The sequence below is a fragment of the Mustela lutreola genome, chromosome 9 (genome assembly GCF_030435805.1).
Source record: "Mustela lutreola isolate mMusLut2 chromosome 9, mMusLut2.pri, whole genome shotgun sequence".
Lineage (NCBI taxonomy): Eukaryota > Metazoa > Chordata > Mammalia > Carnivora > Mustelidae > Mustela > Mustela lutreola.
The window spans coordinates 20,199,896-20,212,373 of NC_081298.1; the positions used below are offsets into that span (position 1 = coordinate 20,199,896).

The 12,478-nt window shown below is 45.5% G+C and overlaps 1 protein-coding gene across 2 annotated transcripts in view; it reads right to left on the minus strand.

Annotated features, from left to right (window-relative positions):
- Window positions 1-12,478, minus strand: part of DHX35 (DEAH-box helicase 35) — a 66,239-nt gene that overhangs the window by 20,404 nt on the left and 33,357 nt on the right. For both annotated transcript variants that reach the window (XM_059133203.1, XM_059133204.1), the window contains exons 9-13: window positions 10,774-10,886; window positions 9,565-9,661; window positions 8,574-8,732; window positions 6,377-6,587; window positions 1,968-2,092 (exon numbers count right to left, since the gene is read on the minus strand). In XM_059133203.1, the coding sequence (XP_058989186.1) occupies window positions 1,968-2,092; window positions 6,377-6,587; window positions 8,574-8,732; window positions 9,565-9,661; window positions 10,774-10,886 (705 nt within the window). The remainder of the gene's footprint in view (window positions 1-1,967; window positions 2,093-6,376; window positions 6,588-8,573; window positions 8,733-9,564; window positions 9,662-10,773; window positions 10,887-12,478) is intronic.

A 12,478-nucleotide genomic window follows, 5' to 3' on the forward strand; every position in this document is an offset into this window, starting at 1 on the left:
CTCAGTTGTCCAAAAGTTTATGATCTTCACTATTCTATTTAAAAATTTAATATACAGGGTACCTGGGTGGCTCAGTGGGTTAAGCCCCTGCCTTCGGCTCAGGTCATGATCTCAGGGTCACACATCAGACTCTCTGCTCAGCAGGGAGCCTGCTTCCCCTACTCTCTCTGCCTGCCTCTCTGCCTACTTGTGATTATCTGTCAAATAAATAAATAAAATCTTTAAAAAAAATTTAATATACAATGATACTATAAACATAATCATGCTATGCATGTCCTTTTCTTCTTTTGAATTATTTTTTCAGGAGAAATTTCCCTGAGAAGAAATACCAGGAGTTCCTACGCCTCATAAAATAATGTCAGAAAGCCCTCCGGGACTGAAGCAGAGTACAAAACCACTTTCCCAAACTATGTCAGCTTTGGACTTTCTCCTTTTTCATCATGTTTGATCCCTTAACTAATGCGAAGTGGTACCTTTCAGCAATTTCAATCTACACTCATTTCTCTTCTAGAGAAGCCATACATGTTCCAATGTTCATTTACTATTTGTGCTGGTTCCTTCCCTTTGGCTCTTTCTTCCAGTGGATATTTATTCCAAATGATGCATGAAAAACTGCAGCTTTCAAGATGCTAATATGTCGTTTTTGCCATTATATGCTTTCCTTTCATCTTAGATGGGAGACTTTTCTTAAGCTTTTAATTTGCATACACTGTTTATCTTCTCTATAATTTCTTGCATACATCAATAATCAAAGAGTATATTTTTTCCATACTTATGATAAACACACAGTTGTTTTCTTTGGGAGAGAGACTGGCATTTTCTATTCCTTCATTCACCTAGTTCGTATGACATATAAGACATGAGGGACTTTATTATCTGAGAATCCAGGCACGTCACACCATGTAACAATGCAACTGGGAGAGAACAAGAGTTAAAACACTAGTCTTCAAATCATAAAAATTCAAGAAGAAAATATGACTGAATGTTTACTAACTGACCTAGAGCTGGGGAAGTGCTTCATAAGGACAGGAATAACAGAACAAATCACAGAAACAGAGACAGAATGACTTTACCATGGAAATACTTATAATGTCTGCACATTAAAATAAATAAATAGGGGGCCTGGGTGGCTCAGTGGGTTAAGCCATTGCCTTCGGCCCAGGTCATGATCTCAGGGTCCTGGTATCGAGCCCCACATAAGGCTCTCTGCTCAGTAGGGAGCCTGCTTCCCTCTCTCTCTCTGCCTGCCTCTCTGCCTACTTGTGATCTCTCTCTCTCTCTGTCAAATAAATAAATCTTTTTTAAATAAATAAATAAATAGGAAGATACAAAAAACTAGAAAAACATTTCCAAAAAATACTACAGACAAAGGTTAATGTCTAATTAATTAAAGGACTCTTAAAAATCACAATAAACACTAATTTTAACAGATAAATGGCTTCACAACTCGGAAGAAATATAAAGTGGCCAATAAATGTTTTTTTTTTTTTAACTGTCTTTCGAGAAATCAAAGAATGAGGTACCGATATTTGTCCTCTCTTCCTTTCCTGACATCAACCAAATTAGCAAGCCTCTAACAGGGCATGACAGGGGCACAGTGCATGGGGCAGTGTATGCTGCTGAAGCTCACAGCGGTTTGGCCACACATCATGGATGTCCAAAACGACTACGGCTGTTTGACCCAATAATTCCCCTCCCAGGAATGAGCCTCAGGAAACAAGCAGAAAGTGGATCAGCCCCGAGGACCCACCCACGGCAACTACCCACTTACTTGTCACCCCCCCCATCAGGCAAGAACAGGAAATGTGTCAGCCCTGCAACCCCATACCCTGCACGGGGCCTGGTGCAAAGCAGGCACACGACACGTGAGCTAAGTGGAAATAAAAAAAATTTTTTTTAGAAAGTGATGCATTCTAGCTCATGTCCCGACATTCACCCGTGGGCAGTCGGACAGAAGCAGGACTTACCGACATGAAGTGGAACCTGAGGACATTGTCGATTCCGAGTGCTTTCAGCTGGAGGATGACAGGCGCCAGATTGCTGCGCTGCATCTCAGGGACGGTACTCTGAGGCAGCTTGTCAAAGGCCTCCTCTGAGGATAAGAAATCAAAACTGCTTGGGGTCAAATGCCACAATCAAACACAATCATTATGCCCACAGGACAGTTTTTCCTTCTCTAGTGAGAGGCTCGAAGACTCTAGGATCAGATATCACGACGCGAAGTTGTATTTCGAAAAGACCATTCCATTTAAAAAATACCTTAACCTTAGCAGTTTCTATCTTTATGAACAATGTATCTTTACAGAAGTCTGTTCTTTTCCTTTAGGATGCTTTTTTAACGTGCTTTTTGTGAGAACATGAAATCAAAGCCACAGGTATGTGCTGGATCACAACCGTCGTCAGGTCCCACAACCTCTGCTTGGGGCTGCTGCAAGTCTAGAAGGCAAGAACCGTACCTATAAGCGAAAAACAGCTCCAAGCAAATCACCAAAAGGGTAACCAGAATACAACAAACGAGCCAATCTTACAAAGAGCAAAAACTGTCCAAATCTAACTTTTTTAAAACCAACGAGCCAGGCCCACATCGCGCTCAGAATCTGATGCTACCCCCAACAGATCAACAAACGCTCATGGGCCCCCTCAGGAACAACAGGCGACCTCCCACAGGAAAAAGCACAAGGCACAGAAATGCCAAGATGGGAGAGGCAGGAGAAGGGATAGGGAGGAAGAGACCTTGGAGGCCTTTTCATAAAAGCCTGACAAACAGGGCAGTTGGAGGGGGGCAGGGAGAGGGAGGAGGGATTAAATCACTTTTGTATATATTCAGAAAGCTTATGGATTAGACAGAGAATGCTCTACCCACAAAATCCCTCTCACATCAGTCAACATTTTAACTGCACACACCCTCCTCAAGACAAGGCTGGCCCAACCTCCACGTAGATCGTAAGGGTTTTGTTAACTAGAGAAAGGAAACAACAACAAAAGGTGTCATGAAGAAATAGCACTTGTCACCGAAGAATTTTTTCAAAAAGGCTGTGAGCGAACAGACAACCAGTGTTCTGAGGATGGACAGACAGAAATGGCCACAGGCATGGGTTTAACTGGGAGGTGCTGAAGAACAGGCAGCAGCAGAAGTTCCTGAAGTTTCTTGAGTTTCGAAAGCATCTTGGGGATGGCTTTTTAGTAGGACAGCCACACTTTCCAAGCACACTGCTGACAGAGGGAGAAGTGAAATTCTCAGATACCAGGACAACCTTGCTAAGAAGCCACTCACAGGAAGCAGGTGCTGCCCAAGAGTTAGTGACGTTCAATTAAACTCTACTGAAGACCAAGTATGTGAGGCCCTGGGCCAGGAGTGGCAGGAGCAGCCTCCAGAAGCTTCAGTGATATGAAAAGGTCTGGGACCAAGACCAAAAACAGTCACCTCCAAGGCTGGGTCCCAGTGAACAGTCCTCCTGAAGGAGAATGGAGGCTCAGGGAATGAGGAAGCAGTCACTGCGAAAAGGCATGTGAGGTCACTTCAAGAGGGAGTTGTCATCTGAGAGAGGATCTGAAGGATAAGGGGATCTGTTGGGCAGAAGGAACAGCCCAAGGAAAGGTATCAAAGATAAGAGATGTGGAAAAACAGAAAAGTTAAGTTCAGGAAGGGCAGAGTGTAGCTGGGATGGAGTGCAGGGCATGTATGTGGACAGTGGGATAACATAAGCCAGGAAAAGTCCTGTAGGGTTTTGAGAAACGGTCCAGGGTCTGAGCAGGTAGCACCCTGCTCAGGACTCCACTCTGTGAAAGCTCATGTGGAAGCCAGTCAGCCAAGAAAGTCTACGGGCTGGATGCCAGTGCACCCCATTACTGTCAGGGGGGCCCTACCAAACCCCACTCCACTAAACTCCTCCTAAGGAGGCCAGTGACCTTTCAACCAAATCGGCCTGCCTGTCTTTAGTCTGCATTCTGTGACACTGTTTCTTTGGAACATGAGGTAACACTGGCTATTTCGTCTTTAAAAATAGCCTGACTCCCTCAAAAAGTTCAACACAGAATTACTGTGTGACCCCACAATTCCACTGCCAGGTATCTGCTCAAAACAATTAAAAACACGCATTCGAAACACACATTTTCATAGCAGCAGCTATTCACAAAAGCCAAAGATGGATATAATCAACTGATACAGAGATAAGTTGTGGTATATCCATCCATGGAATATTATTTAGCCATAAAAAAGAATGAAGTCCTGGGGTGCCTGGGTGGCTCAATCGGTTGCGCATCCAATTCTTGATTTCAGCTCAGGTCATGATCTCAGGGTCGTGAGCTCGAGCTCCACGTGGGGCTCTGTGCTAGACAGGGAGCCTGCTTGAGATTCTCTCTCTCCTTCTGCCCCTATCCCTGCCCCCCAAAAAGAATGAAGTACTAATACAGCAGAGATAAACCAGGAAAACATTTAGCATTCATTATGCTAAATGAAAGAAGCCAGACACACAAGGTCACAAATCATATGATCCCATTTATACGAAATATCCCAGACAGATAAACCCACGGAGACAGAACAGACTGGTGGTTGCCAGGAGGCAGGCAGGCATGCGGAGAAACTGCTTAATGGATAAAGAGTGAGGGAAATATTATGAAACTGGACAAGCAGTAATGCACACTGCGGACATAATTAAATCCCACTGAACAGTTTGATTTAAAATGGTTAACTTTGGGGCGCCTGGGTGGCTCAGTGGGTTAAAGCCTCTGCCTTCAGCTCTAGTCATGGTCCCAGGGTCCAGGGATAGAGCCCCACATTGGACTCTCTGCTCAGCGGGAGCCTGCTTCCCCCTCTCTCTCTGCCTGCCTCTCTGTTTACTTGTGATCTCTGTCAAATAAATAAATAATCTTTTAAAAATAAAAATAAAGGGGTGCCTGGGTGGCTCAGTGGGTTGAGCCTCAGCTCAGGTCAGGATCCCAGGGTCCTGGGATCAAGCCCCGCATCGGGCTCTCTGCTCAGCGGGGAGCCTGCTTCCCTTCCTCTCTCTCTGTCTGCCTTTCTGCCTACTTGTGATCTCTGTCTATCAAATAAATAAATAAAATTTAAAAAAAATAATAAAAATAAAAAATAAAATATGTGATATGAATCCCACCCCAATACATTTGTTTTCAAGTATCCTGAAGGTTACTCTTTTCCTAAGTTTCTAGATGCCTTTAACCCCGGTTCTCTCTTAACTCTCCCATCTTTCCTCCTTAGCGCCTTCAGTGGCGGAAGATGCTTACCGCTCTGGCCTCAGGCTCCGCCATTCCCCTGCCATTGACACTTCCCTTACCCACTTCCTCCCCACCACGTACCTGCAAAGTCCATGCCCTCTGTCTGGTGCTATCCCTTCCCCTGAATAACCACGGGTGGCCAGTAAGATCAGGCACAAATGCTCAGTTGTGAAGCCCTCCCCTGTGGGATAACTCCCTGCTCTCTGCCTCCAAGGCTCACTACGACATGGCAACCCTATCATACCGTAACATGCCGACCTGTTTGCGGGGCTGCCTCCACCGACCACGCTCACGTAGCCTGAGATCCCCAAACCCTGGCACATTCACTACAAGAAAGAATAGCATCAGGGACTGAACAAGGGGAATGGTTACAGCAGGAAAGAAGAGGCAAAAAACAAAGCCCCCGGATCTGGGAAGTGAGCGCAGATGGACGCTGGACAGGGGAGAGGATCAAAAATGATGTGAAAATTCAGTCTGGACAACTGAGGAGAAATCTTGGTGCCATTACCTACCAAAGCGAGATGCGGGGGTGCGGGGGACGGAGAGAGAGAGAGACGCTCTGGACATATCACTGTCGAAGGCATGGCTACCTTCAAGCTGGAGAGAAAATTCCTGAAGGGCTGGGATAGTCTTAGAATTTTATCTTGCTCCTTCAAAACCTAGCACAGTGCTTGGCAAAGAGCGGGAGCTGAACAACTATTTGCTTTCTATCAGTGGTCTCATTTTCACGCTACAAGGTGCTCTCAACCAGAGGCAAAGATGGAACTCACTGCAGGGCCTCAGAGGAGTCAGGAGTCCTTCCAGAACGAGAAAGCAGCAGATTAAGCTGAGGGAAAGGGAAGAAAGAAAGGACCCAAGACACGTGGCCCAGGCCACATGGAGGTCTACGCCCAGACTTCAGGCTGGAGCGGGGATGGCAGCAACTGGGGACTCATGGGCCAGCCTCAGCCAATGGGAGCAGCAGCAAAGCAGTGCTCCATTTAGCCTGAAGAAAGCAGCAGGGGCCAAGGGACAAAGGGCCTGGTGACAGGGTCTGCATTGTATGTGAAGTTCTGCCCAAGGGAGGAAACAGCTGTGATCCTCTCCAGTGCTCAGGCTAGCTACGAGAAGGTCAAAAGCCCTGATGGAACACCACACTAACCTGTATAAAGGCGGTAACATTTTCCAGAGCGGCTGCGGCCACCACGTCCCGCGCGCTGGTTAGCTGACGCCTGGGACACCGGAACCACCACCAAGCACTCAATGGCCGTCCTGGGATTGTAGGCTCGGAGTTTCACAAAGCCACAGTCGATCACATACACAATCCCGCTGATTGTAATGGAGGTTTCGGCCACATTGGTGGCCACTATCACCTAAGTTCGAACAGCAAGAAAAGTAGAAAGAAGTCATTTAGTTCTTTTCACTTTTAAGAAACTACTCAAAATCCTAACAGATTTATTAAAGATATTTCCAACAGTATAGAATCTGTAAGAGGCAGTTTATACAGAATTTCACCCCTCCTGGGTTGTGGGGGTCATCAAACGTGAAATATCCCTAAAGCAATTAGAGCCTGGTGCTGGGTCCCTAATAAATACTCAACAAATGTTAGTTTCTGCCTTCTGCACAACTAAAGGAAATCACCACCATGAACACGTTCATTCATTCACTCACATCTGAACTATTTTCTAAAGTCAGGCTTTGCAGGCACTGTTCGAAGTGCTGGGGATGTATGGTGAACAAGGAACACATGGCCCCCGTTCTCCCAGAGTCTGCATCCGAGTGTAAGTGTTTGGGTGGAGAAGTAGTGAAATTAAACAAGCAGAAAACTTCAGAGTGAAAAATAACTTTAAATAAAATGCAACAGAGCAGTAATAGAACATAACGTAGTATTTAAAAACATTCCTTGTGCATGACATTCCAATAGTGGGCTGCACTACTTTGGATGGCCAGGGAAGAAAGCCTCTCTAAAAGATGATTTTGAGCTGAGTAACAAGAGGCAGGCAACGCCCTAGAGATCCAGGCAGAAGAGACAGTTCACAGAAAGGAGAAACATCCAGGGAGGCCAGAATCCGGAGGAAGGACGAGATGAGGCTGGAGGACAGCAAGGGCCAGACCACGAGCTGTCTCTGGGCCACCGTGAGGTATTTACATTTTATTTCAAGCACACGGGGCGCCGCCCCTGGAACGTTTCAAGAAGCAAGGAACACACATAGATAGACAGCACTGAGAACTTTTTAAAACACTTTAACATCTATCATCTAATAAAAATCTTCCTACCGGGGCGCCCAGGTGGCTTAGTGGATTAAGCCGCTGCCTTCAGCTCAGGTCATGATCTCAGGGTCCTGGGATCAAGCCCCGAATCGGGCTCTCTGCTCAGCAGGAAGCCTGCTTCCCCCTGACTCTCTGCCTACTTGTGATCTCTGTCTGTCAAATAAATAAACAAAATCTTAAAAAAAAAAAAATCGTCCTACCCTTTCTAGATGATAGACATTTAAGATTTTATAGCAGAGAACCACTGACTCAAAGGTTCTTATTTATGTTTCGCAGCTGAAAATACGAGGCTTGAGGCTGAGCAACTCACCCAGGCACAGAGTACGTCAGGCACAGAATCCAGGCCTCCTGCCTGGGTGGCCACAGTCTGACTGGGCCGACTCGAGTTGCTCCATCCTGATGGCCATGAGCACCTTCTCCCAAGTGGTCTGAATTGGGAGTGGACCCTCAGACCATTCCTCGCCTACTGTCCTCCCTGCCATTTGCTGATAAACAGCTCCACTAAGCCAGCTTCGGGCCGGTTCTGTGCCTTCCTCATCCAATGGGAAGGAAAGCCGAGTAAGGCCCAGGGGTTGATGAGCAGGATGCAGACTGGCTGCCTGCCGGTTCCTTCCAACCAGTGCTTTGCACCACATCCTTTCCCCCACGCCATTTTCAAGACTAAATATTTTCAAGCCCCACCTTGAATTAATTGATTCAAATCTGGCTCTACAAGTTAACTGATGCCTGAAACAAATGGTTTAGAAACCACTTGTAGTAACTTATCTATTGTTCCCGACTGATCACAATTCACAGAGATGGTCGTTGAAGCCAAACTGGTTTTGTGCCATGGGGAAACACTGAGCTGGCAAAGGGAAAGTCACTTGCTCTGAGAATCACTGTCAGAGTGACCCCTCCGAGAGGCAGGTTTAGAAATCTCTACAACGTACTATTTATTGTGTGCTTTTAGATCTACCGCACAGAAACATGGACCTTAAAGTCTTAAAGAAACCTCCCGGTTTAGCAAGTTTCACTTCAATTAAAAGAAAAATCTTCCCAGTGCCTAGGGAAGGGGCTGCAAACAGCCCTGATTATAGGGGTAGTCTCACCTTTCGGACGCTGCGGGACACCCTTTCAAACACCTTCATTTGCTCAAAGGAAGGCAGTCCAGCATACATGGGGAGAACCCGGAGGTGTCTCTTCATCCCAGTTCGACCTAGCGCCCGAGCCTGCTCGATCAGCATAGACACGACAGTTTCCACCTCTTCCTAAAAACATCCAACCAGGAACCAAAGAAACCGAGATCAATCTGAAGCATGTCATTTTATCAGACTTGCAAGAAAACGAAAGTCGGGATCAAAGTTTTAATTATGGTCAGGTCCATGATTTCTAGTGTGACCACATTCTGCTTGGGGTGGTTTTTAATCAAATGCTACTGAACAGCGGTGCCTCTGGGGTGAAAATTTGCAAGTGTCAGATTTACTACTGAAATCTTTACTATCTGCAGTGAATAGAAGAGCTCCGATCCTGCTCAGCTTTCAGGTACTGTGGCAAACAAAGTATGTCATACATATGGACAAGCTGTAACATAAGAAATCGCTAGCAGCTTTCCCTAGGAGAGATTACGGAACCGTGGAAAGTGTTGACAGTGGAAAAGATTACGGCTGCAGGGTGGTTCTGAAAAGTGCTCGTGGGCTTGTTCAGCTGTCCTTCCAGAGATGTGCCCACCTACCACCTCCAGGACAGACGGTTATCACTGGGAAAGAGGCTTGCAGGAGCAAACACACGCGTAAAATGTGCCTAACGCAGTATGTCATCATGGTAAACAAAACAGCCCAGTGACTACATCATTTACTTTGGACTCAACTAATAAACTTAAAATATACTGAACGCTCTGCAGATACAACAGGTGGGAATGAATGATTCCCTGACAACCTGGTCAATAGATGAATGACATCAATCCAATTTTTTGCGCAATTAAGTAAACACAAAATACAATAAAACGTGAAATCAATGGCTAGGTAAAGGAACAGTCCCCTGTTTTAATTTTGGTGCTGTCTTGACGTGTCTGTTCAGCAGAGAAAATTCCAGTGGAATTACCTGGCCAGTCAGAAATGCTAGTATGTCTCCATCTCCCTCTGTCTGGTGAATTTTCATCACAGTTTCTACAGTTGATTTTATATAATCTGGAACAGGACTGAAAAGATGTAGGAGATAAAATCATCACTAGGACATGCTCATTAATTAGAGATTAATTACCCTAATAATCTGGCAGCAAAGCTTCATGCAAGTTAGTTTGGGCCTGCCTGGTAGATAAACAGTATATGAATAAACAAAACATTCACTCCCCCCCTTTTTTTTTAAAGGCAGCATTCAAAAGTAATCCATAATTACATGTATACCATGATTCTTGGCTTTATTTGCAAAGAAATAAAAACCCATGCAAACAAAGGTGCTATCTTTAGCATGCGAAGATGCCTGGTTGATGAAAATCGGTTGCTGCGGTCCCGGTGCTAGATCGCACTCCCTTTCCACTTTCCCTCCTGACCACGGACAGCATGTCAGAGTCGGCTGTTCAGAGCTAATGGATATACTCTCCAGCAAGAAAAACTCACAAGTCACACCCACAACTCTTCAGATTTATCAAGCACCATACCAGGCTCCTGGTCTTTGTCCAGTGACTAGGTAGAGGAATTAGGGTGGTCTCTTCCTATCTTAGGGGACTCCTCCCAACCATGTCAACCAGGCCTTCTGACTAAGATGTAGAGAGCTAAGAACCAAATGATTCAAATCACCACCGCTGACCTCCCAGACAGGCAGTCTTGTAAAGCCCAGTTCTGAAGGCTATCAAAAGCCTCCTCCTTATAATCTTGTTACCATTTTGCTCTTTCCAACTGAGCTATTAACCGCAGACTCATAGAAATTTGCACATCAGTGTCAAGATTTTCAACTGTCTTCAGCGGTGATACTGAGCAGGGTTCCAGAACATCTGATCCAGGACAGGAGACACAAAACAGGCTCTTCTCAGCAGCCTGGGATATTGCCCTCGGGGCTTCCCATTCTGTAACTCAGGCCCAGTTTGCTAATCACAATCATTAAAATCGCAAGATCCTTACGGGCTGCATACTTTTTTTTATGGAGTAAATCTGAATGATCCTATTTCTTCGGCATAGAACAGTGCTTATTGGTTTCTAATTGTATCGAGCTGCTGGTTGGAGCTTGAAAAAATGAAAACCTAAATAAAACAGGTGAAAATTCCCTGACTATTCAGGTGAAAACACACAAACACACACACAAGTATCATCAAACCTTTGTAGATAAAAGATATCCACTGGGAATGTTCGCCCTTCTACTGTAAGGATCACACAAGTATCCCTCGTTGGGTCATTGGTTTCATTCTGATTAAAGAAATCCTGAAATTTCTATTAAAAAAAAAAAGAAAAACAATACTTCATTTCTCTCTCAAAAAAAAAAGGTTCATGGTAACTCACTGAAAGAAAGAAAATAATGTAAAACTGCCAGAACAGGGGGTGGGTAGCAGAGACTGGATATATATAACACAAATTAGCAGTTGCAAAAGAACTATTAAAAATCCTATTTTTATTATTACCATTTTGAGGAATCACATTTCAATGCCAGACTCTTTACTAAGGTTTAATAAAAAAATAATGAAGGTTAGATTTTAAAATCATATTATTACTAATGCATCTGGGTCAACACGTAGCTGTGGTATTACTTATTTTTATCTCCTGTATTTTAATAGTGAAATGGGTCCAAAAGGTGTGATTCAAATTAAATACAGATTAGATCAGGTTGATGTGTGGTTCTAATCTGAAAAGCACAGATCTGATTATACAAGGTTATCAATTTTTTTTAAAAGCTCTTATCTCTGGGAACACTAGGTATGGTCCTAGTGTCACAGTTATATATTTACTATAAGCTCCCCAGGCTGTAGGTAGGGACAGTGTCTTCTCCATCTTCCCATGCCCTGTGGGAGTTAGCACAGCATCTCGTACGGGGTAGGCCAGGCATTACACACTTCTCCGGCACTCCCCTGGTACCCTGAGCAGAGAAGGAGTTCCTGGAGGATCCTCCAGGGAAGGTGGCTATGTCCTCTTAAGTGGCACTTGGCCACCAGACTGGCAGTCTACAGGGAGGCCTGGCACAAGAGCTCTGGCCAAAGACAAGGCAGGGAGAGTCCACTGAAGACTGCCTCTCGGGGAATGTGACCCCAGATACACAGAGGGGCTGGCAGGGGAGTGAGTGCTGGGGGAAGTTGCTGTGTCAGTGGCAGAGGGACAGGGAAATCCTGCCGGGTGGAATACATCATCTGAGTACCACCAGGGATTACTCCAGTCCCCTACAGGCCTGGCTGGGCATCGCTTCCTACTATCCTGGGAGGTCTAGCTATGTGACCACAGTCCTGCCTCCTTTACTTCCCCGTATAGTTTTATGAACATGCTGGTGCCCGCTCCTGGACACCGGGAGCCTGGACTGCACTGAGGGCTGCATCGAGTACACTGAACGGACTTCTACAACAGTCGACCGACTGAACTACAGAATAATGGGATGCGATACACTGACCTCAAGGTTGTAAGGAGTAAGCACAGATGCAAAAGTGCCCCATGCCAACAAAAGAACCATGTTGTGCTCTGAGGATGCCCCGGCACCATTCCTTACTCCCCCCAGGCTCAGTTCGGTTCAAATGACTTCAGCCCTCCTGTGTCCCATGGTGTGCACAGCACAGGCACGCTACAAGTGATGCAAACAAGTGAGAAGAGACAGTTTCCCCCGCACCCCAAAAGAGTGCATAATCCAGGGGGGATGGGCATGCCAAGAACCAATCCCAACATAAACCAAGGCAGAATGACCACATGACCAGAAAATAAAGCCATAAGTTACTCAGAGAGAAAAGGTCAGCACTGAGTGGCCTTCAGGAAGGCTCTATGGAGGCAGCAGTGCCCCCTGGTGAAGCCTGAATGGATGAGGAGATAATTCCTGCCTGGAAGGAGAC